General features: G+C 40.8%; 2 protein-coding genes across 16 annotated transcripts in view; both read right to left on the reverse strand.

The window, feature by feature from the left end:
- Positions 1 to 723: 723 nt before the first annotated feature.
- NDUFA12 (NADH:ubiquinone oxidoreductase subunit A12) lies at positions 724 to 10859 on the reverse strand. Its single transcript, XM_001511401.5, has 4 exons — positions 10647 to 10859; positions 8149 to 8231; positions 5503 to 5590; positions 724 to 1015 (listed from the first exon to the last, which is right to left on the reverse strand). The coding sequence occupies exons 1-4, from the start codon at positions 10730 to 10732 to the stop codon at positions 835 to 837; spliced, it is 438 nt and encodes a 145-aa protein (XP_001511451.1). The 5' UTR covers positions 10733 to 10859; the 3' UTR covers positions 724 to 834.
- A 1684-nt stretch (positions 10860 to 12543) lies between these two features.
- Positions 12544 to 26836, reverse strand: part of NR2C1 (nuclear receptor subfamily 2 group C member 1) — a 44478-nt gene continuing 30185 nt past the window's right edge. For all 15 annotated transcript variants that reach the window (XM_039914032.1, XM_039914030.1, XM_039914033.1 and 12 more), the window contains 6 exons: positions 26408 to 26573; positions 20751 to 20872; positions 19349 to 19488; positions 17290 to 17427; positions 16199 to 16304; positions 12544 to 15184 (listed from right to left, as the gene is read on the reverse strand). In XM_039914032.1, coding sequence (XP_039769966.1) covers positions 15010 to 15184; positions 16199 to 16304; positions 17290 to 17427; positions 19349 to 19488; positions 20751 to 20872; positions 26408 to 26573 — 847 coding nt within the window. In that variant the 3' untranslated portion in view covers positions 12544 to 15009. The remainder of the gene's footprint in view (positions 15185 to 16198; positions 16305 to 17289; positions 17428 to 19348; positions 19489 to 20750; positions 20873 to 26407; positions 26574 to 26836) is intronic.

Below are 26836 nucleotides of genomic sequence, written 5' to 3' on the forward strand. Positions count from 1 at the left end.
TCTTTGAGGTATCGTATTATATAGTCATTTCTTCCCCACTGTTACTGTTCCCCAGCGGGCATTTTGCTTAGTGGTTATTTGCATTTATTGCTTAGCTATGCTTTCATTTACTGAAATAGTAATGTTTTGCAAACCTCCTCTAGTAACATTATTAAACCTTTTCATTACTGCACTACCCATTATTCATTGGGCATACTTTTAGCCATCTGGAAAAATTACACCTATATTTTAAGCTGCTATTGTGTTAATATGCTGAACAACCAATCGATGAGTGATGTTTACTGAATGCAGAACACTGTAGTAAGTGTTTGGGAAAATACAAGTGTTGTAGATGTGATCCCTGCCCACAAGCAGCTTACTTTCTAGAGGGGGCGACAAACATTAAAATAAATTACGGATATATACATCAGTGCTGTGAGGCTGAAGGTGAGGTGCATATCAAGTGCTTAAAGGGGATCCCTCCCGTCCCAGTCCAGCACACCCCCTTGCTGCCCTCTGCCCGTGGCAGAGGCCTGGAATCAAAGCCTGCCAGATCGACGCCCTGCTCTGGTTGCCCTCTTCGACAGGCTGCGCCCCTCTCGTCTCCCTTACCCTCCTTTGCAGGGAGCCCCCGGCCTCAGCCATGTATAACAAAATTAACAATTATGCAGATTTCTTAAACTTCTTTGCTTACCACCTTTTTTTAGCGTTTTCCACTGTGATTCATAAAATAAACACAACCTCTTGAAGTTTTCTGAAATGATTTTACTTTTAACCAAGTTAAATTTAAACGTGAAACATATACTTTCGAAAGCCCCCCAATTTGACAAGTTGAGACTTCACTTTCAGTTGCATTTACTTGTAAGGGGTTGAGGGTGGAACCCACTCTTGTATCTTCTTGCGAGTGGTAGAATACGGTACGTACTGTTCTGGAGTGGCGCTCACATTGAATTTATGGTTCTTCCAGATGAACTTACGAGGCGTCGGGGGCTTAGTTGTAGGCGGGTCATCGGTCATACAGTGAAGCCAACGGTGCCTGAAGGAAAAAGAGAGTTACGCCATTTATTAATGGACTGCTGCTGCTCCACGGTCCACGGGGACTGTTTTTGCTTGAGAGGTCTGGAGCTGGGTCAGTACCAGCCCCCGTTGGAGAACTACATGGCTAATTTTAGGTCCCGGAAGTCTCTGTGGACCACCTCCCACTTCTAGCTAGGCCCGGCGGCCAAGGGCTGTCTTGCCGCTACATAAAACCGTGGATCACCCGCCTCTCTAGGTCTGTGTGCGCTTCAGGTTGCTGCATCCTTAGAAGAAAGTGAGAAGGGGCAGAGAGAGAATTGGATGCTATAAACATGAAATACCCAAGAGTGTCATGAATTCCCCCACTGATGCTCACAAAAATGTTACTGATGGTAACGATGGGGAAAAAGAAAATCATATTAAGTAACCAGTAACTCAAGTTTTTAAAAATTCACTCTGAACCATAACATGAGTTTTTCTTACTGTTTTGGAAATACGAGACTTAGATCTTAGCCACTGAGTAGGGGAAAGATACATCAGAAAAGGCAGCAAAAGGGATTAAGGAAAGAGAGGGATGTATTTGTGAAGATTAAAGGAGCTACATATTTATAGTTTTGATCAGTTTCAGAAAGCTAGAATTTATTGTTATGCACCAATACCTGGAAGATTTAATCACAGTGGAGGAAAATGAATTTCTTGGCTTGGTCATTAAACAACGTCGGAGGTTTAGAAAAGTGAAATATTTCATAAATTGGGGAAATTTACAATCAAATAAAGGCCTCCTACCATAAATAAAAACAGGTAGACAAGTCAATGGCAGACGGAAAAGTACATAAGCGTACTGAGGTTACTGAGGTTTGGCATGATTGGATGTGGGAGGATTAATTTATAATTGCCAAACAATACTTCTCTACAGCCATGCCAACTAATAAAGATTCATTTTGAAAACAGAGTTAAAGAATCTAGTGGTATCCTTTTTTTTCCTGAAAAAAGGTAGATGACATTGTTAGTAAAACAGCTCCTTCATTTCCATGTAGGTCCTGAATGCTGAATGGGAAATCTCCCTGGAAGCACAGAAAGTCTATGAAAAAATCAAAAATTTTCCAAGAATTCTATAAAAGGATTGCAGAAAACTACTTACAAGTAACAAAGATTTTTGGGCCATAGAGTTCTCCAGACTGCCAAACTTCTTGAAATCAATCAATTGATCAGTTATTTATTGAGTGCTTAACTGCGTGCAGAGCACTGTACTAAAGACTTGGGAGAGTATGATATAACAGAGTGGGGAGACCTTCCCTGTCTACAACGAACTTACAGTCTAGAGGACATTTCAAAAGACATTTAGGGTAAAATGGGGTAATAGGTATACTGAAGTACTATGGAGGGGGTATTTCCACTGACAGCCTCAAGAACTTAGAGTGATCCTACTACATATATACTATGTATTATATGTTCTTCAATGAGCACAGTAGAAAGATGAGAAAAATGTATCTTTGGAGATAAAACAATGAGGTTTTTCACTGTGATACAGTTCACAATATTCTTATAATGGTCAGGACTTTAATAACTCCTTCAAGAAACAGTCACCACTGGTGAATATTTAATAAGTCTTCTCCTTTAAATAGTAATACTTCAATCAATGTACTGATTGTTTACTGAGTAGTACTGTACTAAACGTTTGGGAGAGTTCAACAGAGTTCATAGATACGTTCCCTGCCCACAACTAGCTTAGAGTCTAGATGGGGAGACTAGAGTAGATGGATTAATGTGAATTAAGAGAAACATCTATACAGGTGCTATTGAGTGAAACATTGAGACTGCAACACTGTGCTACCCAAAGACTCAGAATCCAGATGATTTCATAAAATCTTGCAAGAATCTTACTGTGAGGGATTTTTATTATAATAAATTGCCTGTCAGACCAAAGAGAGCACTGAACCACTCCCTAATATACAGTACCATATATTACCAGTATTTACGACCACACATTAAGTTTCTCTGAATGACGTTTCCTTTTCTCAAGTTTAAAACTACGCCTTGCATTTTAACTGGAGCAAACCACCCAGAATGATTATTTCTATTATTTCTGTATTATGACAGAAAGCATGGTTTTGTTTGAGTTTGACAGCTTATTAATAGGAATTGATTAGGAAGCTGAACTTCATCATATCATTTACAGTGCACTCAGAGAAGGGAAGGGAGACAGTGTGGCAGAAGACAATAGAAAAATGCTTTCTTTAGCTAGATTATATGCTTCCCTCTCCCCTTCTCCAATTTCTAAAACTTTTCACACTAATCAGATTATCAGATGGAATACAATCTTTAATATACTGAAAAATCAACTGCAGGACATTTTTAAATGCTGCCATCCGTCCCATTTATTTCTAATTTTACTAAATAGGCAAGAATTTTAATAGAGCATCCAAATGGCACTTGAGTTTCATTACTATTTTCTAATTGAGAAAGAAAACAATTTTAATAGTGAAGGAAGGCATCTGAACAGCCTGATGTTCATGTCCCGACCGGTTCCAGCCGGCAGGGCCGGCTCCAAACGTCTGACTGCCCTTAAACTGGGAAACGTTTGCCAGCCCCTCCCATTCTGTAAAACGTCATTAGGTTATGCCACATCCACGCTCGGCGTTCCGTGTGTCGTGCAGCCATCACACCCCTTGCCCAGGGAAACCCTAGAACCTGAGCCATCGCACTCCCCTCCCAGGTCCCCGTTCAAACAGGTGGCGCTTGATCTTGCCCCGGGGGGTGCTTCACTCGCCCACCGTCCCAAGCCAGCCTTGCCTGCCTGTGGCCTTACCAAGTGCAGGCTTCGAGAGAGGTTCTGTGACTGTGTGTCGATCCGTGTGGGAATGCGAATAAAGAGCGGGGATCCCAGAATCTGCAGGTGTCTGTCTTCTCCACATCAGTCCCTTCCTCTACCCCATTCTCTGGGTCCTCCCTGGTCTGGATGGCCCCGCCCTGACCCACTCCCCCAGCTTCCCTCCCTCCAGTAGGAGTGAGCCATCTGCCCTGTCCACACCCCAAATGCCTCTCCGCTCTCTGGGGAAACCCTATTCCCAACCACAATTCCCGACCTATTCCCTGCTCTAGCTGAGTTACCTGGAGGTGGCTCAAGCTCTCTCTACCCTGCCAAGCCCGTCAGTCAGCAGGGAGAAACTTCTCTTTCTCTTCCACTTAACCCTGGCCCGTTCTTCCACCCCCTTGACGTCCCCAAGACCTGGTTCTCTACTGATGACACTAAACTCTTTCAAGCACTTACTACATTGCTCGGCACCCAACAGGTGTCCAATGAATACCCAGTGATAGGCTGCTCTGCACACAGCAGACACGCAATCGATATTGCTGATTGAACCAGCTTTCCAGAGGGCTTGTTCCAAGCTGGTCCATGAGCTAGCCAGTGACAGGACCTGCAGACCGGGTCTTACCCATGCAAGCTCTACCATCCTGAGGTGAACCGGACCACCTCTGCCCACAAAGAAGTCCACTGCCTACTTAGACCGGAGAGAACTAAAGAGCTCAAGGCTCAACAGAAAGGATGGGCCTGAAGCCTGCTGGACACAGCACAGCTTGGCCAATCAATCAATCATATCTATTGAGCTCTTACTGACCAACATGATACATCTCAAATCAACTTTGGTGAGGCCTGGCACAACCCAAAATTAGCAGAACATGAAGCAGCCCAGGTGAAAAAAATAGCATGGTGTCAAAGAATATGAGGAGGAGGGGAGCTGAGAGTGAGAGGCAGATGGCAAAAGAATGACTCTGGGGGTGGGGGCGGGGGGTAGGAGAACAGGAGGGAAGAGAAGTTGATGTGAATGAGACAGAAACACTGAGGAGAGAAGGAAAGACACAGGGTGAGAGAAGGAGAGGATGAAGAGAGGAAGAAAAAAAGCACTCTGGTTAAAAAAAAAAAGTTTTACCAAAGAACAGGTTATTGTGAGGATGGCAATTAAGAGTGAATATATTAAAAAAAATTGAAAATTAAAGACCCTGAATGGTTTTCAGGATTGCATAATCTTTGTATTTTATGAGATGACTACTGTTTCCCCTATCGTAAGGGTATATATCTTACTTCTCTTCCTGATCCTAGGATTAGCAAAACAGAGCTTCTGGGTCTTAGCATTTCCACATAATTATGGCATTTGTTAAGCGCTTACTATGTGCCAAGTACTGTTCTAAGCACTGGGGTAGATATAAGGTAATCAGATTGTCCCACGTGGGGCTCACAGTCTTAATCCCCATTTCACAGATGAGGTAACTGAGGCACAGAAAAGTGAAGTGATATACCCAAGGTCACACAGCACACAAGTGGCAGAGCCGGGATTAGAAACTACGTCCCCTGAGTCCCAAGCCCATGCTCTTGCCACTACGCCATGCTGCTTCTCTATTTCAAGTCTGATATAGACATATTACCCAAATACCTATATTTCATAGATAAAAAATTTGGTGACTAAAAGCACAAACAAAATCTGCCCAAATGTTCACTTGACTCACCATTCCGGAGGCACCATGCTTCCATCCACATCCCAGAAGGTATTCTTTCCGTTCATTTCCGTGGTATAAATAACCCATCTGTGCCGACCTAAATGGAAACAAATGGCAATTCTGAGTGAAAACTTTAAAAACAAAGAGGATGCAAAAAAATCCTAAACCCCCGAACAATATAAAAGATGACAAAACATCCCTTTAAATAGCAGATGGAATTGCTGAGCCCTGGGTGGAAATGTTATTCAATGCACTTTGAGAGAGAATCTGCTTTTTAGGAAGAAAATCTAGCCGTTTCCATTATTCTTATTTTTACTGTTATCTGTAGCACTCGTTAAGCATTGCAAAGGGCCAAATACTTTAGAAGGCACTGGAGAAAAGTCCAAGAAGAATGCACCTGACAGGGACCCTGGCTCCTAGGAGTATTATGTTTGCTAACTCTCCTATGCTCTCTTAAGTCCTTAGCACTGGGCTCTGCTCACGGCAGGTGCTCCATAAATATGATGGATTGACTGATTAACAATATAACAAGAGCACAGCTGCATCCCACTGTTATAGTCTTGGACAGCAAAACAAATACAACCTTCCCACCATCTGTAGGCAGGAGAAACAGGAACCTGAGAGGCTCTCTTAGCAGGCCTGATATGGAAGCTCCTCCAAAAATCAGTCAGGGTAAGGGCCATCTTACCATTCATTACTTTGACAGTTTGATCAAAGGTCTGGTGCCCTTCCAAGGACCTTTAGAGCCTTGGAGCCAGGGTTAATTTTCACACAATAGGCCTTGGCGGCTGGACAAAAATAAGCGATCAGTTTTTAAACATTACATGCGACCCCCACGCCCTCCCCTCCAGAGTACATGTAAGATGCTTTCTGAAACAATTTGGGAGAGCCCCAGGTTTCTCAGAATAGCGTGCTCATTGTGAGCAGGAATGTGTCTGTCTGCTGTTATACTGTACTCTCCCAAAGACTCAGCATGGCATTCTGCACACAATAAGCAACCAAACAAAGACGACTAACTGAATGAACCAAGGCATGGCTTCATCTTAAAATTGCTCCAGCTTCACTGCCTCCCACCAACAGAAACAAGCAATCCTTGGCATCACCCTTTTCTTTCCAAAAGAGAAGTTTTTTTCCCCACTGAGCAACTACTATCACGTGAACCCTTCCTCCACTCTTAGTTTTGTCAGTGTTAGTGTAAGGCAACAGCACAATGACTTGCCACTTAAAAGGAGGTTACGCAGCTAAGTCTGAAGCTCACAGCTAGCACACCCATCTTTGTTAGCCTTAAATGCCTTCACGGTAAAACCCTCTAGCAAGTCCTTCCCTAGCACTGATGCAAAAGTCCTAACCTTAGCCAGAATGCTTAAAACATCGGGTAGGGATCTGACAATGAGTTTGCTCTTTGATCCAAATACAAAGTAATTTCCCAGATCAACCATTATCAGAGGCCTGATTCTACCTAATTTTGCTGTGGAATAGCAGTGTTCCCCAATTCCCTCATTTTATCTGCATTTTTAAGGAACTGCCAATGATCCAGAGCAAAAGCTTTTCATTTACCACTTCCAAGTCTTGATGCTTCAGCCCCTCTAATTTCAACTGCAAGACTTAAGCTCTCACAATGCCATTGCAACGGAGCTTTAACAACATCTTTTGAGTTTCTTTTGTATGTATTTGGTGGGTTACATCAATGCAAAGTGGCCATGTACTGGTGTGCAGTGTTGCAGGACAGTATTATCACATATGTGCCACATGCATATACATGTTTGTTGCTTAAAAAGCTGGTGATAGACAATCAGAGCACAATCACCATGTCAGAGAGCATTATAAGAAATCCTGTCACTAAAATTTGTGAGCGCCACATGGAGAGCAATATAGGAGCGTAACCTAATCGATAGAGCCTGGGCCAGGGAGTCAGAAGGACCCTGGGTTCTAATCCCGGCTCAACCACTTGTCTGCTGTGGAAATTAGGGCAAGTCACTTCACTTCTCTGTGCTTCAGTTCCCACATCTGTAAAATAGAGATGAAGAATATGAATCCCATGTGGGACATGGACAGTGCCCAACCTGATCAGCTTATACCTACCCCAGGGCTTAGTACAATGCCTGGCATATTGTAGGCACCTAACAAATACCCTAAAAAACAAAATAAATCAACAAATACCTAAAGAAAAAAATGTCCGCAAAAATGATCAGATTTCCAAGTATGGAAAGTAATCTTCAGATAGCTGTCATACTTAAAAAAAATACACAAGTTTTGGCATAGTCGATTTTTAAGGAACAACCACAAATTAGACAGATGTCAATTTTTGAAAAACTAGGGATGCATTTGTTATTGATAATAATAACAATAACAATGATGATAATAATGGTATTTGTTAAATGTTTACTTTGTAAAAAGACCTGAATTAAACACTTGGGAAGATGAAATGCAAAGAGACTGGACACAGTTCCTATCCCACATGAGGCTAACGGTCTAATTTAATTCCCATTTTGCAGATGAGGAAATTTAAGAACAGAGAAGTTAAGTGACTTGTCCACGGTCACCCAGCTGACAAGCGGCAGGGCCAGAACTAGAACCAAGGTCCTTTGACTCTCAGGCCCCTTTAAGAGTCAAAGGTCATACTCTTTAAGTGTCCATAATAAATATTTCACTTACCAAAAAACTGCTTGTTATCTTCATAGTACTTGTTTCCATATTTGTCTTCTCCCACTAATGTACCAGTCCTCACATCATTGACCCTGTAAATTCCCAAGAGAATGTAATTTTTTTAGAAAATATTCTATGTGAATTTTTTTGAAAATACTATTAAAATTAAACCTGTTGAATGCTATTTCACTATTTTGTCTAAACATCTCTTTAAGTGAATATTGATTTTAGTAAATAATGAGCAAAGCTTTTTCATGAAGAACTACTAGATTTTAAAAACCCGCATCGGCATACAAATTCTTACATAATTATGAATCACTTATTTACCAAACACAGCCAAATCTTGGCAAAATGAAGGTGCAACATCATCCCAATTATTTTTTTATTATGGCATTTTTTAAGGGCTTACTATGTACCACGCACCGTACTAAGTGCTGGAGTCAATACAAGATAATGAGGTTAGACCCAGTCCACAGGTGCACGAGGGCCTCACAGTCTTCATTCCCATTTTACAGGTGAGAACTGAGGCATAGAGAAGTGAAGTGACTTCCCCACAGTCACACAGAAGACAAGTGGCGTGGGCGGGATTAGAACCCACGTCCTCTGACTCCTAGGCCACAATGCTTCTCTAGTAAGCGCTTGGGTGGCTACAAGCAAATCGTGTTGGACAGAGTCCCCGTCCCACATTCATTCATTCGTTCAATGGTACTTATTGAGCGTTTACTGTGTGCAGAACACTGTACTAAGAAAGCAGTGTGGCTTAGTGGAAAGAGCATGGGCTTGGGAGTAAGAGGTCATGGGTTCTAATCCTGACTCCATTTGCTAGGTGTGTGACTTTGGACAAGTTACTTAGGTTCTCCGTGCCTCAGTTACCTCATCTGTAAAATGGGGATGAAGACTGTGAGCCCCGCGTGGGACAACCTGATGATCTTGTATTCCCCCCCGGCGCTTAGAACAGTGCTTTGCACACAGCAAGTGCTTAACAAACACCACAGTTATTATTATTATGGGTTCTAATCTTGACTCTGCCGCTTGTCAGCTGTGTGATCTTGGGCGAGTCACTTACCTTCTCTGGGCCTCAGTTCCCTCCTCTGTAAAATGGGGATGAAGACTGTGAGCCCCGCGTGGGACAACCTGATGACCCTGTATCTCCCCCAGCATTCAGAACAGTGCTTGGCACATAGCAGGCACTTAACAAATACCATCATTAAGATTATTATTACTAAGGGCTTGGGAGAGTCCAATTCAGCAACAGATGGAGACAATGCCTGCCCGGCGTTGGAGAAGCAGCGTGGCTCAGTGGAAAGAGCCCGGGCTTGGGAGTCAGAGGTCATGGGTTCGAATCCTGTCTCTGCCACTTGTCAGCTGTGTGACTGTGGGCAAGTCACTTCACTTCCTCTGGGCCTCAGTGACCTCATCTGCAAAATGGGGATGAAGACTGGGAGCCTCACGTGGGACCAGCTGATGACCCTGTATCCACCTCAGTGCTCAGAACAGTGCTCTGCACATCGAAAGCGCTTAACAAATACCAACATTATTATTAAGTCACTTCACTTCTCTGGGCCTCAGTGACCTCATCTGTAAAATTGGGATTTAGACTGGGACCGTCACGTGGGACCACAAGATGACCCTGTCTCTAGAACAGTGCCCTGCACATCATAAGCACTTAACAAATACCAACATTATCCGTTGCCGAACTGTCCCTTCCAAGTGCTTAGTCCAGTGCTCCGCACATACTAAGCGCTCCATAAATACGACTGAAGGAATGAACAGCGGGCTCGAAGGAGGGGAGGCAGGCCTAGCGTGGCTCAGTGGAAAGAGCCCAGGCTTGGGAGTCAGAGGTCATGAGTTCGAATCCCAGCTCTGCCACTTGACAGCTGTGTGCCTGTGGGCAAGTCCCTTCACTTCTCTGTGCCTCAGTGACCTCATCTGCAAAATGGGGATGAAGACTGGGGGCCTCACGTGGGACCACCTGATTACGCTGTATCTACCTCCGCGCTTAGAACAGTGCTCTGCACATCGTAAGCGCTTAGCAAATACCAACATTATTAAGTCACTTCACTTCTCTGGGCCTCAGTGACCTCATCTGTAAAATGGGGATGAAGACTGGGAGCCCCACGTGGCACCGCCTCATTCCCCTGTATCTACCCCAGCGCTTAGAACAGTGCTCTGCACCGAGCAAGCGCTTAACAAATACAAACAGGCCTCCCTCATCGATGTGAAGGCTCCCAGCCTTAACCCCCATGTGACCCATGCGGGGACCGAAGCCCCGAGAAGCGCCTCGCCCAAGGTCACCCAGCCGAGAAGCGGCGGGGGCGGGATTCGAACCGGTGACCTCCGGGCTCCCGGGCCCGCGCTCCCCTTCGCGGCCAGGCTGGGCTCAGGCTCCGCGCATGCGCGCCCCGCGTGCTCCGCGCACGCGCGCCCCGCGCTCCCCCGGGCCCCGCCCCCTCAAGGTGACCCTCGCTCGGCGGGCCTGCGCGGCCGGTCCGCTCCCCGCCACGCACCTGAGCAGCTGCCAGAGGTATCCGCGGAGCCCACCGTGGCCGCTGACCTGCTGCAGCCCCCGCCGCAACACCTGCACCAGCTCCATCCTCTCACCGCCGCCGCGGGCGACGTCCCGGCCGCAGACGGGGACCTTCCGGTGTGCGCCTGCGCGCCCGCGAGATGACTCCGGCCGGAACAAGCGACCCTCTGCACTACGGTTCCCGCGCACAAACGTTCCGGCCCGCGCCTGCGCACTTTCAAGCATTCCCCTGGCCCCTGTGCGTGGTCCTGTCCGCTGTGCGTGGTCCTGACCGGCCAGACTTTTTTTTTTAAATCAATAATAATAATAATAATGATGTTGGTACTTGTTAAGCGCTTACTATGTGCAGAGCACTCTTCTAAGCGCTGTGGCAGATGCAGGGTAATCAGGCTGTTCCATGGGAGGCTCACAGTCTTCATCCCCATTTTACAGATGTCACTGAGGCACAGAGAAGTTAAGTGACTTGCCCAGTCACACAGCTGCCAAGTGGGAGAGCCGGGATTCGAACCCATACCCTGATTCCCAAGCCCGGGCTCTTTCCACGGAGCCAATCTGCTTCTCATAATAATGACAGTATTTAAGCGCTTACTAGGTGCCGTGCTTTGGGGTATACAAGGTCATCAGTCTTCACTTAATAATGTTGGTATTTGTTAAGCGCTTACTATGTGCCGAGCACTGTTCTAAGCGCTGGGGTAGACATAGGGGAATCAGGTTGTCCCACATGGGGCTCACGGTCTTAATCCCCATTTTACAGATGAGGGAACTGAGGCACAGAGAAGTTAAGTGACTTGCCCACAGTCACACAGCCGACAAGTGGCAGAGCTGGAATTCGAACTCATGAGCCCTGACTCCAAAGCCCGTGCTCTTTCCACTGAGCCACGCTTTAATTCCACTGTGATAAACAGCTCAGCGGCAAGGATGGAGAATGAGAGTTTGATTTGCTTGGCGCCTTACACTACTATCTATTCCTCCAGCTGGCCAGGTTGGATAGTTGTGTAAATTTGTGATATTGACGTTGTGATGGGGAGGGAGGGGGTAAGAAGAGAATACTCTATATCTTTAGAATCTTCTAAGATTTCACCTAAAGTTGGCTCCCACCTAACATGTTTTCACGACCTCCCTTGTGTAGAACACTGTTTGGAATGTTCTTCCAAAAAAAAAAATCACACGCTGATCTAGTTAAAAAGTGATCTGACAGCAGAAGAAGTTGCTGTGCCCATGCAAACTATAATGCCAGTTTTCCTTAATGTGGATTTCTTCAAGATTGCAACCCTGTTACAGGAGAACTGCCTGTAATTTCTAAAAGAGATTGAAAACCCCTGCTCATAGTATGCATTTTCTTCCACTAGTAACTTAGATAACACTGAATGCCATTTTTAGAAGAGTGAAAATTTAAAACTGATATCTTTAAAACTCATTTTGAAACAATACCCTGTGAATCAACAAAAACTCCATTTTTAGTAGGACTAGAAACAGACAAAATTAAACAGTGCTTCAATTTATTTACACAATGATTTAAGTATTATTTTCCTACCAAATAGGATGAAGCAGCGTGGCTCAGTGGAAAGAGCACGGGCTTTGGAGTCAGGGCTCATGAGTTCGAATCCCAGCTCTGCCACTTGTCGGCTGTGTGACTGTGGGCAAGTCACTTAACTTCTCCGTGCCTCAGTTCCCTCATCTGTAAAATGGGGATTAAGACTGTGAGCCCCACGTGGGACAACCTGATTCCCCTATGTCTACCCCAGCGCTTAGAACAGTGCTCGGCACATAGTAAGCGCTTAACAAATACCAACATTATTATTATTATTACTTTCCTATGTCATGAAGTGTGATTCAGTATTCATCCAGATATTAATCCATATGAAATAAGAAACAAAAAGGTTGCAACAATTGTATTCTATAATAAAAAGTTACAATTTGTTTAAAAAATACAGCCAAAATAGAATTTACACTTTTAGTCAGATTCGAAGACATTTACAGCAGCTTTTATACAACAGCCAACACAACTTGGATGTACGGAGGGGTGAGGTCCATTCTACAGATGATATGCACACAGGGTTGTGATCAGTGTTTATTTCATTGCTTTTCAAAATTTGTGTGCTCCCGAGCCTTAAAAATGTGAAAAATACCCCTTTCCTAATTACTTCACTTTTCCCTACAGACTACTTAGTTTGGTGTGATCCAATCCTATCGGGAAGAAGGGTTGCAATTAAATACTCGCCGTTACATTGAAACCCAAGTTTCCTTTAAATTTAATAATTGCAAATTATATTTGCAAATGGGTGATAAAATTCCAAACATCCTCCTAATAAGGGATGGTGGTTAGTTCAATAACATCTGTTTCCAAACTACACAGATTACATCACATGATCAACAATACCTTGCTCCTTCACTAATGCAGAAGGTCCATGCTAACGTGAAAGTACAATTATAGTAGGAGGAAAATGGAATGAACAACAAAGAGCTTCCAGTGATATTGAAAAGACTAGAAAATGGTAATGCAGGTGATGCTTTAATACAATTCTTTTAAACACATCCAGATATATAAGTTTAACCAGGAAAAATACCTGAAAGACACATATACCCTAACCATAAGCCATATATACATTATTTGACTGGATAGTTTACTTAGCTCCTGCCTTTCTACACTGGATCCTTGAATTTGTAAAACTGCTGATTTTCTATAGTAAATACAGTCTTTCCTTCAGTTAAAACTTTCTCATCTTTCAACAAAGGTCCCATATATATAGATAGATATTGTCAAAAGTCCATTTTTAGTAGGCTGATAAAAATCTTGGGATGACTAATTGGTAAAGTGGTTGTAAACAAAGGAATTGGTGAAAACTAAAATTAAAAAAAAACAAATAGCTCCTCTTGTTGAAAAAGACTTGACAAAAATGCCCTTTTACCAACAAGCATATTTACAGACTTGGGACAAGACAGCATCTGGCAATTCATCATAAAAACAAAGAAACAGGATTGCTAAGTGATGAGTCATTGAAAACCAAATGCCTAGGAACAAGTCAGTTATCTAATTTTAGTCAATAGTCAAATCATCTAAAATGCCAATTACACGTATTTCTAATCTTAACCCTGGCTCCAATAAGGTATTTAAAAATAATTTAAGCAGCGGGTTGATTTGGATTTTTAAAAAGATGGACTAGTGTAACAATGACTAGGATTTCTAAGCATTTAGTTTAGGGCAATGCTACTTTCCTTGAAGTAGTCTCTCCAACTCAAAAAATTATGAGATGGCATTAATGCAAATTTTCATGGACAGTACTTTCAATACTGTCCAAAGTGAAGGCCACTAAATGTCCCTCTATTAACAAGATTGCTAAAGCAATAATGTTGTTTCAAAGTCCAAACTTGCCGATACAAATTTGTAGTTTAAAATCTGAGTACCCACAATGAAGATTTTAACAAGCCAAAAGCATCTGGCTAACTTCCAAGGAGAGGCCAAGATACTTAAACTGAATGAAAAAAAAAAGACAAGACACCTGGAAAACTGAAATGAAAATAACACTCAGAATAAAGTATTTTGGCAAATACTTTACTCTTGTACCAATTTTCTATTGCATAAATAAAAAGTGCTTACATCACCAGTATACAATACTAAAATACGTCAACTCTTGAGATCAGGAATGGCCTTTGTCCCATTGCCAGCAATGGGGAATAGGGATAGCAGGAAGAAAGGGAGGCACAGCCCATTAAGGGGTACACCATGGTATTTACAAAAGATTAATTAAAAAAAAAAAAAAAGGAAAAAGAAAAAAGTGAAAGCATATTTCTACTGTGACTTCCCTGCAATTTTAATGGTATGTTAGACCATTACACAAAACGAAGTTTCATCTCACTTATTAACTGGAACAAAATTGAATTCTGTTACAGAAATGTAAGATCCAAGAAAATCCCTAGAGGCCTCCTCAGAGTTTCAGACCATTAGATTTTCCTACCAGCTGGGGATCGATGATTATCACGCCATGAATAGAACATATTTCTGAAAGGAGGCTAATACACTTTTTTTTTTCTAAAACCAATCGGATTTTGACACCTTAGTTTAGCCACAGTCATGACACACACTCCTGATTACTTCTTTACCAAGGCTGGATTTCTGCTTTCGTTTTGTTTTTCACCAAAACAGGTATTCTTTGTCCATTTATATACAAAATCAGGATGGAAAATTCTTCCCAATTCTCATTAGAGTTAGAGTTGCTTTCCAAATTCTCAAAAAGCCAGGAGAAAAATCTAAGAAACTGAAAATGAATTTTCCAAAGGTTCTGGCTTCTTTTTAGCTTTTGGAGATAACAGTATAACCATTATAAACACTAGGGTTGCAGTCTTCAAATGCCATGTCCGATTATCTGAGAATTATAATCTGCAGTCTCCATTCTGAGAATATAAGGGATAATGCTGTCAATCTGCACATTACCGATGAGGCCAGCAAAAAACAACTCTTCTGTGATGGTAGCACTCATCAGCCTCAAGGCAGGCAGTCGGAGAAGCAGCCTAGATAACCTAGATGAGTAAACAAGTGTTAGGAATCAGAAAAAGGAAGATGAGGAAGAGAAAATTACACACCTAAAACAGAAATCCTTACTTTTAAATTCATTGTACTACTTGATCAGAAATTGGGCAGCAGAAGAAAATCTTCATTCTATACCAAAAAACAATCACAACTACTGCCTGGGGTCATTGTGGGATGTGCATAATCAAACAACCAATGGTATGCATTCATTGCTGCCCACAGGCTGAAGACCGGGAGTGTTCAAGACAAAGCAACACCGCCTTAATTTCTAAAAATACATTACCTCAAGAAGAACGATGGCCTGGTGCACTGCCCAACAACAACAGGGCTTTAATGGCTACATTATTCCTCAATAAATATTCCTTCACAACTGGAATAAGCTTACTGCAAAACCAGTTCCGGAACAGGCTCCAGGCTCCCAAATTTTAGGATTAGTTCTCCAGGTGACAAAAAGAGAAGCCTTGACCTTTTCCTCAAAAGCCCTGGGGTTTGCTGAATAACACACAAACAGGAACTTGACCTTAAAATCATTTGCTTCATCACCTATAAGTTCACTGTGGACAGGGAACGTGTCTCTTAACTCCATTATATTGTAGTCTCCCAAGTGCTTAGTACATAGTACATGGTAAATGCTCAATAAATACAATTGATTGATTGCCAATCACTTTGCTGGTTCATATCTTCCTTAGCATGAAAGGTTCTGGCTGGCATTTTCTTCTATAATAGTCCCGTTTGGTCCATGTGAAACACTTCTACCAAATAATCCAGACAATCTTGCAGGATAAATTCAGATACCTTCCATGGCTGTACTTGCGACCTCATCAGTAAATTTCAGGTAATGCCCACTTGCACTTCTCAAAGCTAGCAATCCAACCAAGACTTGCAGAAAAAAGTGGCTCAGGTGACCCTCCTTGCCCATTTGCTTTTTTCAAGTCATCATACAGATGCTTAGCCTTAGCTGAATAAAATGATGTCATTGGTGATTGTGTTTAAGTTCCACATACCTATAGGTGTCGTCTGGGTATGCTTTTGTTATGTAATCCTGAAATTCCATGTAAGCCTTTTCCTGAAATTTCTCAATTTGTCCCATGTTTTCTAAGCCTGGATGATCTGAAACAACAGTTACAGGTAATTAAGAAAGGGGGTTTGTAGGAGCATTATAAGGTGGTGAAGGTTGCAGTTTTGGTCAATCTGAGGAAGGCTGGGAATTCCATGCAAGGGATATGGTATGAGCCAAGGGGTTGGGGTGGGGGAGTCACTAGCAAGGTACAATTGTTTTATTTTTTTCCTAGGCTCTATGAACTTGGGCAAGCCACTCTAGGTTTCATATACTTCAGAAGCTTAAATATAAACCTGAGAAAAAATCGGAGTACAATAGAAAAAAAATCAGTTTGGGCATAATTTATAAAATGCTGACTTAGCTTCTGCTGCTTATTTTGATTTGCCTGACATTCTAAATATATATAAGCCTTTCAAAGCTCTACCCAAGGACAATACATATAGGGTAAAGGCCCAAGTAGCTTACTGAATAACATTTATTATTCCTTTTGTAGAAGCTAGTAAATAACAAAATATATATTTTGTCATCTGTGTAACTGTTTCTTTATAACAACCATACATTTTCCTCTAAGACCCAGTACAGAAATGAAAACTGACAGACTGGGGGTGATAAAGCCCCTGAGGTTAAAATTCTACAGGGAATCCTCCTGCCCGACCCATAGAAGCCATTCTGGCTGTTTCCAAGGCACTGCTGCTTTCTTTGAGCCTAGGCTCTATACGAACCAGCCTCTATGCTCTACTGACCTCACCTGAATCTAGCCTAGATGCAGAAATTGGGATATTTTCAAGGAACGAAGACCTCACAAGGCAACTGCTGCTTCCACAGGAAGCTTTGGGTTTTATCTCCTAAAGCGTAAGCTTGTTATGAGCAGGGAATGTGTCTACTAATTATGTTGTATTGTACTCGCCCAAGTGCTTAGAGTACAGTGTTCAGCACATATCAAGTGCTCAATATATACCAGTGATTCATTGACTGACCTCAGTCGCAAGCTAGAACTTTCTAATAAAGAAGGGAATCAGTCTAATGTTTACATACCTGGACTGAAGAGGACAATTGCTTTCAAGTAAGCATATTCATAGCCGTCAAGACAAAGTTTAACCATACTGTTACAGAATTCTTGTAGCTTGAAGATGTGCTCCATCACCAACTTCCCCCTTTCTGATGATAGTTTATCTACAATAATATCAAAGTGTTACCTTGCTTGCAAAATACATGCTATTTTTAGCTAAGCCATAGCTGTTTTCCTTTGAATTCTCAGTTCTAGACAACCTATTTATGGTCATTATTGATGGTTGAAAAACCTATAACACAGAACTATAAGTATGCAGTTCTTTATGCTCTTTAAAATGATTCTGTCAAATCCTGATTATCTCCTGGGAAATAATGTATCATCTACTCCAGTGATTCTAGAAAACTGAAAATTACCCAGCAAATTTTGAAAAAAAACAAAAAAAAAAGAAAAATTATTCAATATTTCCTCTTCCTAACATTAAATATTAAGATTATATTAACAATTGCGGTATTTGTTAAGCACATACAGTGTACTAAGCACTGGGTAGACACAAGATAAACAGGTCAGATATAGTAACTGTTCCACACAGGCTTGCCCAAGATTATACAGCAGGCAAGTGGCAGAGCAGATTTTAGAGGTTTAGCATCTTCTGACTCCCAGGTCCATGACCTTTCCGTTTTTCAAAGTCTCCTCTTGGTGGAGCCCGTGCAACTGAGGATGAGTGTGTTTCCAAACATTGTTGGGGCTCATTTATTGAAGAAAATCCAGTTTAAAAAAGTGCAGTCAGTTAGTTCAAAGTGGGAAGAAAATAAAAGCCAAACTTCTAATTTAAATGAACAAGTTTTTAATACTGCTGCTTCTTAACATGCATTCATTTTCTCCCTCAAATCAATGAATTATAGCAAACGTAGCACTCACAATCAAGTTTCTCACCCTGATACTACAGCTAAAAGAGCAGATCCTCGAAAATGACACGTGGAACAGTTGAACTGTGGTTCAACCAATATTTTCTATTGTACTCTCAAGTGTTTAGTCCAGTGCTCCACACATAGTAAAGATCCAACTGGAGAACAGAGAAGTTGAGAATAGACTAAGGAGAACTGCTGTATGTTCAAGAAGCTTGACTTGAACTCTCTAAAACGAAACCCGCCCAGGGTTTATTTTGCTAAAAGTAGTTCAGAAAACTGGGGGAGTAGGGGCTTCTATGTCACAATGTTTTGGGATAGTTCCCACCTTCCAAAAAGTCAGAAAATTATAAACTAAAGAATGCTCAAAAATCACAACTCAAGCTTGTTTAAGCAGAATATACTTTCAGATGAAGGAAACAGAAATTGAAATATGAATTCCAAGGATGAATCTACTGAAATTAATAACACAATAGTAATTACCATTAGATCAACATTTCATCTAAGACTGTCATGGGTCATTGCCATTTTAGAATACTCTTTAGACAAGCCTCATTAATTAACAGATTTTCATTAATATATTTCCTCATGGGGAGGGCACGGTAGAGATTTAATCTACAAATATTTTACTGCATGTCAAAATTGGCCTTTAAAGGCTACTGCTTTGAAGCTCAATGTGTAAACAGTAATCTTAGAAGGCATACCATTTGCTAAGAGTTTCTATTACAGTGACAAATGAATGGCTATTACAGTGACTCTGAAGCAAGCACATCTTTTGTCTTTGATGCTTTATAGGGAATTTTCACTTGTAAAATTTATCTAATGCCCCACCCCCCCACCCCACCAAATTGCAAGTATAAACATTCCCCACCCAAATAAATTTCACTAGAGGAAAGAGCACAAGCCTGGGAGTCAGAGGACCTGGGTTCTAATTCCGGCTCTGCCACTTGTCCTCTGTGTGACCTTGGGCAAGTCACTTAACTTCTCCGGGCCTCAGTTGCCTCATCTATAAAATGGGGGTTAAGACTGTGAGCCCCACGTGGGGAATGGACTGTGTCCAACCTGATTAACTTGCATCTATCCCAGTGTTTAGTACATTATGCCTGCCACAAAAAAAACCCCCATTTTACAAATGAGCTCCATCCTCTGTTCTGATAAAGGAAAGGTGTTTTGTTACCTTGCTGAAGGCTACTGTGAAGGTGGTTGACGAATGCAGTTAATATTGTTGCAACATTCATCACTTGGGAACACTGTGCAAGCCCAAGGGTGAACAGTTCATTCCAACAGGCTTTTACCAATGATATGCTGTTTTCCTGCCTGTTGGAACAACAAAAAAAAACAACTGTTCAGTTTAAGCCATTAGTAGCATTTTCTAAATATGATCCCGGTAAGACAGGACAGGACCTAGGCATAGTTAATGTGTTATCTCATTGATGCTCAAAGCATTTATTATAGTTGCTCAACATTTTGGACATTTATAGATCAAACGTCTTCAACAGCAACAGAATATCAGTTATCATGCATTTTAGCAATGTAAAGATGAGATATAAAAATTAAATTTAATTCAAAATTTCATCTAAAAATCAATAATGGACAATTGTAAGAAATAATGAAGTGATTCTAAAGAAACAAAACGCAACTTAAACATCCAATTGATAAGGCAAGCTATATATTTTTGCTTTCATGGGCCCATAATTTTTTCAGAGGAGACACCAAAAATAAACATATTACCTCAACTATATGGAGATTCAAAACCCCAGAGCAATGCGACTAAGAGTAAGATGACTGTGATGAAAAGAACCAGATGTAAGGAAGGGTACTGCTTATGGCCAATGCCCTACAAGGAGTCAAATATGTCAACAGCAATTTACAACACAATAAATAAAATAATAAAAGCTTCAAGGGAGCAGTATCAAAAGGGTTGGTGCTAATTTAGCTATTAAATATAAGCACAACCGATTAGAATACCATGCCTAGTTTTAGGGACGAGATATGGAGAAGTGACTAGAATCAAGGGAGGGAAATAAAAATATGAAAACGAAACAATAAGAGCAAGGGAGGTTAAATACCTACGAATTATTTATGTGGAAGAAGCAAAGCCTGAGGGATGGCTTATCAAATATAAGGAAGATGATGACGTTTTGGTACTCTATTCATGTTAAGACACTGGTAATGCTTCTCCTAGGGACATTTTGACTTCTGCCTTAAACTTCATGTGAGTTAAATACATTCTACTTTGATTTAATAAATATACACCATGGTATACTGCACAAACTACCTAGTGAAAATATTCACTTTCTGTTTATGAACTAACTGCTGCACAATAAAGTGGCCATGCAAACTTAAAATGTTACACTTTCCCAGTTTAACGTCTCACTGAAAATATATCTGCTTTAGGACAAACTCTCTATTCTCTAGGACTTTTTCTATGGTGCTTTACTGAGTGCTTACCATGTGCAAAACACTGTATTAAATGCTTGGGAGACTCCAATATGAGTTGGTAGACAGACACTAGTATGAATAAATAATAAATTACAATTTAAAGATATGTGCATAATTTAAAGACTTCAAAGACTTACCCTAAAGCCTGGAAAGAAGGAATGGAGCGTGCCCAGTGCATCGACAAAAACAGCAGGCGGGAGGCAGATTCACAGATATAGTGAACATTTAGGTATTCGGGCATGGGAGAAGGCATGGTGAGCTGGTATGAAATAAGGGACTGAGGTAAATTATCACATATAATCAAAATCATTAAACATCAGCTTATCTGGAATAACCTTAAAAGGAATATATCATAATACAAGTTTTGTTCGTCTGCAAACTTATTCCAAAATTCTGGAATAAGTCTAAATTTTAAATAAGTTTAAAGTCAACCGTGGCTTTTTACAGCCCATCACAGTGAGGCTATTATTCTAACTTCATCCCAAAACAACACTTACATATCTACACACAGTGGGCATTTGTAAATACTGGTGATGAATGAATGAATTTTATGTTGCACCACAAAGTCTATTCATGTGATACCTTTGTCTTTAGTCCCATTTGATCACATAATAGTTCACAAAAGGGTAGCCAACCAAATTAGTCCTACTGACTTTTAAATGTAACTACTGAAAAAATACAAGCATGGAATAGTATAACAACTGCCTTTGTTCAATATTAGCTACAATTCTTTTACTTAAACATTATAGAACACAAAAGAGTGGGGCAAACCTAATTTGAATTCCATTTATTCCGCAAGAACTTCCAGAAATCAATGTTTGGAAAATTTAGAGGTGAATCATCAAATTACAATACAAATAATTCTCTAATTATGGGTAAGCAAAATCTTAACACCTTAAATAGGATTATTTAGATTAAATTGCTTACATTAATTAAAACATATAACATTCAAGCGCTTAGTACAGTGCCTGGCACATAGTAAGTGCTTAACAAATACCATTATTATTATTATTATTATTAAATAGGGAAGCATCATACCTTTTCAGAGCTTGCCCCAGATGAGTGGAATAAATGGCCTGAAAAATTAGGGGAATGACCAAGATTACTAGTTTTAGGGGAAAAAGTACGATTATTTACAAAAATCCTCTGGTATGTAGTTTTAAATTATTTTCAAACAAATCCATAGTGTTTGCAATTGTCAAAATTATGCATGTAGATATTTGGCACGTGCACTTCTAGGGTGGTTACATTGAAGTAAAAATCAATTTAATATCCAATTGAGGGAATGCTATCTGCCTGGTTTAGCGGGCTCTGGGTTTATAAAAAGGAACTTCACCCTAATTTAGAAATTTGTTTTCAAAATGAAGATAGGAAACAAACAGGTTGGTATGATCGCCTACCTGCATTTAACTGTGGAGGTTACTGAAGGGGTTTACAAGCAGAGCAGCACAGCAGTACGGCCTCAATTCAAGAGAAACATCTATATTTAAGGTATTCAATGCATTGAAAGGGTTGCATTCTTAGAAATTCCATTTGAAAAACTAGCTTCTGCTGAATATATGACTCTCTCAAGTCTAAGGGATAGAAAAGGTCACGGGACCCTCTTTTATTCAGATAAAAGTCATTCCCTAGAAAGGTATCTTATCAAAAATTCTAGTGGTAGGAGTAGAGTAAATCCACAAATCTACCGATATAAGCAAACAGATTTCGCTCTAGTTTCCCGGGTCAAAACAAAAAATAAATGAGGCAGTGGTGGCTAGCACCCTATTAGCCCCAGGGCCCTCGCCACCATTTGAATCCCCTGCTGAAATTCCCTAGCTACCAGACATAGTTCAAGGAAGAGTCCGTCTGTTCTGGATAGGTGTTTCTTGCTTAGCCTAAAAGTGCATTTCCAGAGTAGAGAACTAGCAGTACTTGCACAAGAAATAAAAGCAGCAGTTTCATTACCAGCAACAGTTGTGAGGAGGGCAAAGGGGCAAACTGAGAATCTGGCAGAGGTTAGAGTCACCCATCAAAGAAAGAAGACAGAAGGAAAAGAAGAGGCTTAATGAATATGGGATAAGCCACACCTGCTGAATTGCTTCCTTACCAAGAAAACAGGGCAAAGGGGCTGTGGCTGGGGTGGACAGCCAATTAGGGAGGGAGTAGGGACCCCCTGCTAGCCCCAAGGGCTCCTGTGGTGGGAAGAAAGATCACAGGCTGGGATTCTGAGTGACCCTGCGATCATCTAGCTGGGAGATAACTGGGGTGATAAATCAAAGCTCTCAGAGCTAAAGGGAACTTTAGACCTATCTCAAGCTCTTTATTTCTTTCCTTCATATTGAAAAATTGCCCAGTGCTCCTAAATTCTGGAGGAATCTGCCAAAGCCCCTAAAATACGAAGAGGCTGGGGAACTGGCCTGCGACAAGGCAGATTACATAAATACAGAGAGATCACCACCACCATCAGTGGTATTTATTGGCGCTTACTGTGTGCAGAGCATTGCACTAAGTGCTTGGGTAAGTACAATACAAAAGAGGTGACAGAAACTCCCCATAGCTAATGAGCTTCAGGGTGGAAACTCCCTTCTCCATCGTCCCTGGAAAGTGGGGATAGATAATATGAACAGGACTTGGAACTGTGCAGGTTTTTAGGGAATGGAAATCCTGCTAGTCATGCCAATGGGTGAGTGCTGGGGAGAGTGTAATACCTTCCACCAGTTTGGGCTTAGAGTTTACCTAAATTCAATCACTGAAGACTTCCCAGCAAAGATTCCTGAGGGAGGAAAGAAGCCGTTCTGCCACCCTGGAACAGAGGAAGTAGAGAACTTAACTTCTCTCTGGTCTGGCTGCCTGCTCTCTAGAGAGGCAACCCTTTAAACTTTTCAAGGGCAAGCCTACAACATGTGGGAACAGTGATCATCACCATCGGTGGTATTTATTGAGTGCTGTGTGCAGAGCATTGTATTAGGTTCTTGGGCGAGTAAATTACAACAGAGTGTATAGACAAGTTCACTGCTCACATCAGAGCTTACCTGGCATGTCTCTTACCTCTGAAGAGATTTTATGACTAGGTAGAAAACAGATGAGTAGGCTGCTAGAGCAACAAGAAACCTCTTTAGTGTAACAGCACCTACAGTTAGTTGCATAGTTGTCACAACCACAAATAGGAAGTAGCAAATGCCATACTTTCCTTAATATATGGAGCACAAAATCAACCAATCTAAGAATGGCATCTACTGAATGTTTCCTGCATGGAGAGAACTGCTGAATAAACACCTTCTTCCCTGCTACCTTGGGAGGATACCTACTCAAGCTAGTGAGGTCAGATAACTACCATGTTTAGCACCCCTCCCTGAAACTTAAAATGCTTTAAAAAAAACTACCCAAGAGGGCCTGAGGGAGCAGAGGAAGAGCAAAAGTTTAAGTGCTTTGGACAGAAATTTTTATGGTCTGTCCTCTTAATAAATCGAGATGACTTTTTTCCTCCTTCAGAAGCTACATTCCTTTAATGGTACTGTCACATGTGTACTCCCCAACATTTCTGCTATAGGAAAAAGAGGAATTTTAATGAATTTTTTTTACAGTATTTGCTATGTACTTATTATGTGCCAGGCACTATACTAAGCACTGAGATAGACACAAACTAATCAGGTTGGACACTGTTCAATCTCAATCGCCAATTTACAGATGAGGTAACTGAGCCACAGAGAAGTTAAGTGACTTGCCCAAGGTCACCCAGCTAACAAGTGACGGAGCTGGGATTGGAACCCAGATCCTGCTGCCTTCCAAGCCCGTGTTCCATCCAATAGGCCACACTACTTCTCAATTTAGAATAGGGTGGGATAATAAGGGAGCTTGACCCGTTTCTACATTGAAAATGGCTAAAATAATGAAAGAAAACAAAATTTATAATGTAGATATTGGAAGAGAGCAGGATATGTAAGCAGCTAATAAAAGGAAGTCTAAAGTGCATTGAGGAAACTATTAAGATTATTTTAAAACACTATTTTAGCTCACAAAGACTGTCGGCAGATTATAAAATATAGCAGCAGTGGCTAGAATAACCTGGCATGTAGCAGAGAGCTACTGGCTAATTTTTAAGCAAAGATGAGGTACAGTACATCATCTCAGCAATAACAGCTACCACCACTAACAGAAGAGACAGAAGAGACATGAACTCAGCGTGGAAAAGCTTTTGAACATCCTTTTAGCAGTGCTATATCAAATATTTGAAAAAAGCAGGTGGTGGCTTGAAGTCAAGAGAAGAGAAAATGGCCTTTTGAAGGTAACAACTTGAGAGACTAGCATAGCTTATAAACTAGGACAAGTGACAAAAAAGCCTTGGCTATCAGATACAGTTTATAAACAGTACAAGTTAAGAGATGACAAGAGATGAAAAGAGATGAAAGGATAGATTAAGCACACACACAGAGACATGTATTGCAAGAAGACACAAGTGTCTTCAGGCTGAAGAGTTAGAAAGAGCAACTCATACAGTAAGAAGTTGAAACCAGAAAAAAATATTTCTGAGCAAGCACAACCCTCGTGGCCATTTTTAAAGCAGAGACTATTTTGTGTCCTGCTCTGCTCGGATAACACATTATCCCACATCCCTCCATGAGAGAAGTGGTAAGCAGATCATACCCTGCAGTGCCCCCTGGACTGAAAAATATTTTATCCTCAGCTAAAAAAAAAGGGATACAATCTGGTATTAAAAATGTTTGAATTTCACACCTCCATCATGCTGACATTTAGAGGACAGTTAACATTCAGGCCATGAGCACATAACGGTCCAACCTGACAACAGTAAGTACAAATGTCCAACAAGCAGTTATTTGCAAAGCAGCAATGGTGTGGCTAATAACAGCACTGCAACTTTCCTTTATCTGTTTATGTGACTACAAAAGGGAATGAATATGTACTAGGAGATTCTGTGAGTTCAGAACAAAAATTAAAGTCAGGGAATTTTTATGGGGGAAAATATGGGAGGGAAGTGGTAACTAAGTTTGATGAGTCTGGAATATTGGGATGGACAGAGTGCTTCAGTCATATTATGGGTCTCCCAATTTAACCTCCTCTAGAAAAATTTACTCCAAGGGAAACATTTTCTAATGTGTTCCTTCACTTTTAATGTTTCTTTTTAAACTCCTGAGTGAAAGATCCCATAAATAAATGCACATCTCCCATCCCCTCAAATAAACTCCTACATATTTAAACCCTGAAAAAGGTGAAAGGTTTCAATTTGGAGACATAGACAATTTCTTTTAACCCTAACTTTTTGAAATAGTCAACTAATTTCAAGTAAATACTGTTAAATTTATCTCCAAGAATTAAACTTATTAAGAATAAAGGTGTCATTTTACAGTGAGTGAATATGCTGCCAAAATATCCCTATCTTAGATGTTCCATTTTTCTGAACAGCCAGTAGCTAGTCATTGAACAAAAGCAGTGCATTCAACAGAACATGAATGCCAATACTGAAAACACAGTAAAAATATATTTTCAAATACATAACTAACTTTTGCCCACAAGCCCTATGAAGTGCTCAATTTAGAAACTGCACATATATAAATTAACTAAGGTGCTTTACTAGGGTCATGCTTGCATGGTCTGATATATTGTTTTTTAAAAGACAAATCAATTGCCATTTTAATAAATGGTATTAAAAGATTTACTTGACTTCAAAAGCAGAGGGAAACCACTTCTATGCTTTTGAAGTTGGATGAAGAGTAAAGAGACCCATAAAGTAGAAATTAAATTGGATGAATAACAACATGTGAAATAAAAATATGCAAAAAAATACAAGAAATACCCTGAAGGCTACATGAGCATCGCTGAGAAGTGGTCCTTCTATTTCAACAATATTCATGCTTGATTCTCCGGCAATGAGGTGTACACTGGCTTCCATGTTTTCTACTGAGTTCTGACATGCTGCACTTTCACCTGGATTTAATGCTTTTGCAAGGGTATCAAAAGCCCTATAAGAAAATACCAATGTTACGAGCTCAAACTACACAAAAAAGATAGCATACAAATAACAATATATAAATCTAGGAAATATCATTACCATGAAAAATAAACCTTTTAAAAAAATGGAGATTATATAATTTCTAAAAAGAATACTGAAAAACCCATGAAAATCTACCTATCATATAACAGGGAGCCTTTAAAATTTTTCCTAATGACCAAGGTAAACAATATACTTTAGCTTGCACAGAAAATCTCTCTCTCTTTTCTTAAT

This window comes from Ornithorhynchus anatinus, chromosome 14 (genome assembly GCF_004115215.2).
Source record: "Ornithorhynchus anatinus isolate Pmale09 chromosome 14, mOrnAna1.pri.v4, whole genome shotgun sequence".
Lineage (NCBI taxonomy): Eukaryota > Metazoa > Chordata > Mammalia > Monotremata > Ornithorhynchidae > Ornithorhynchus > Ornithorhynchus anatinus.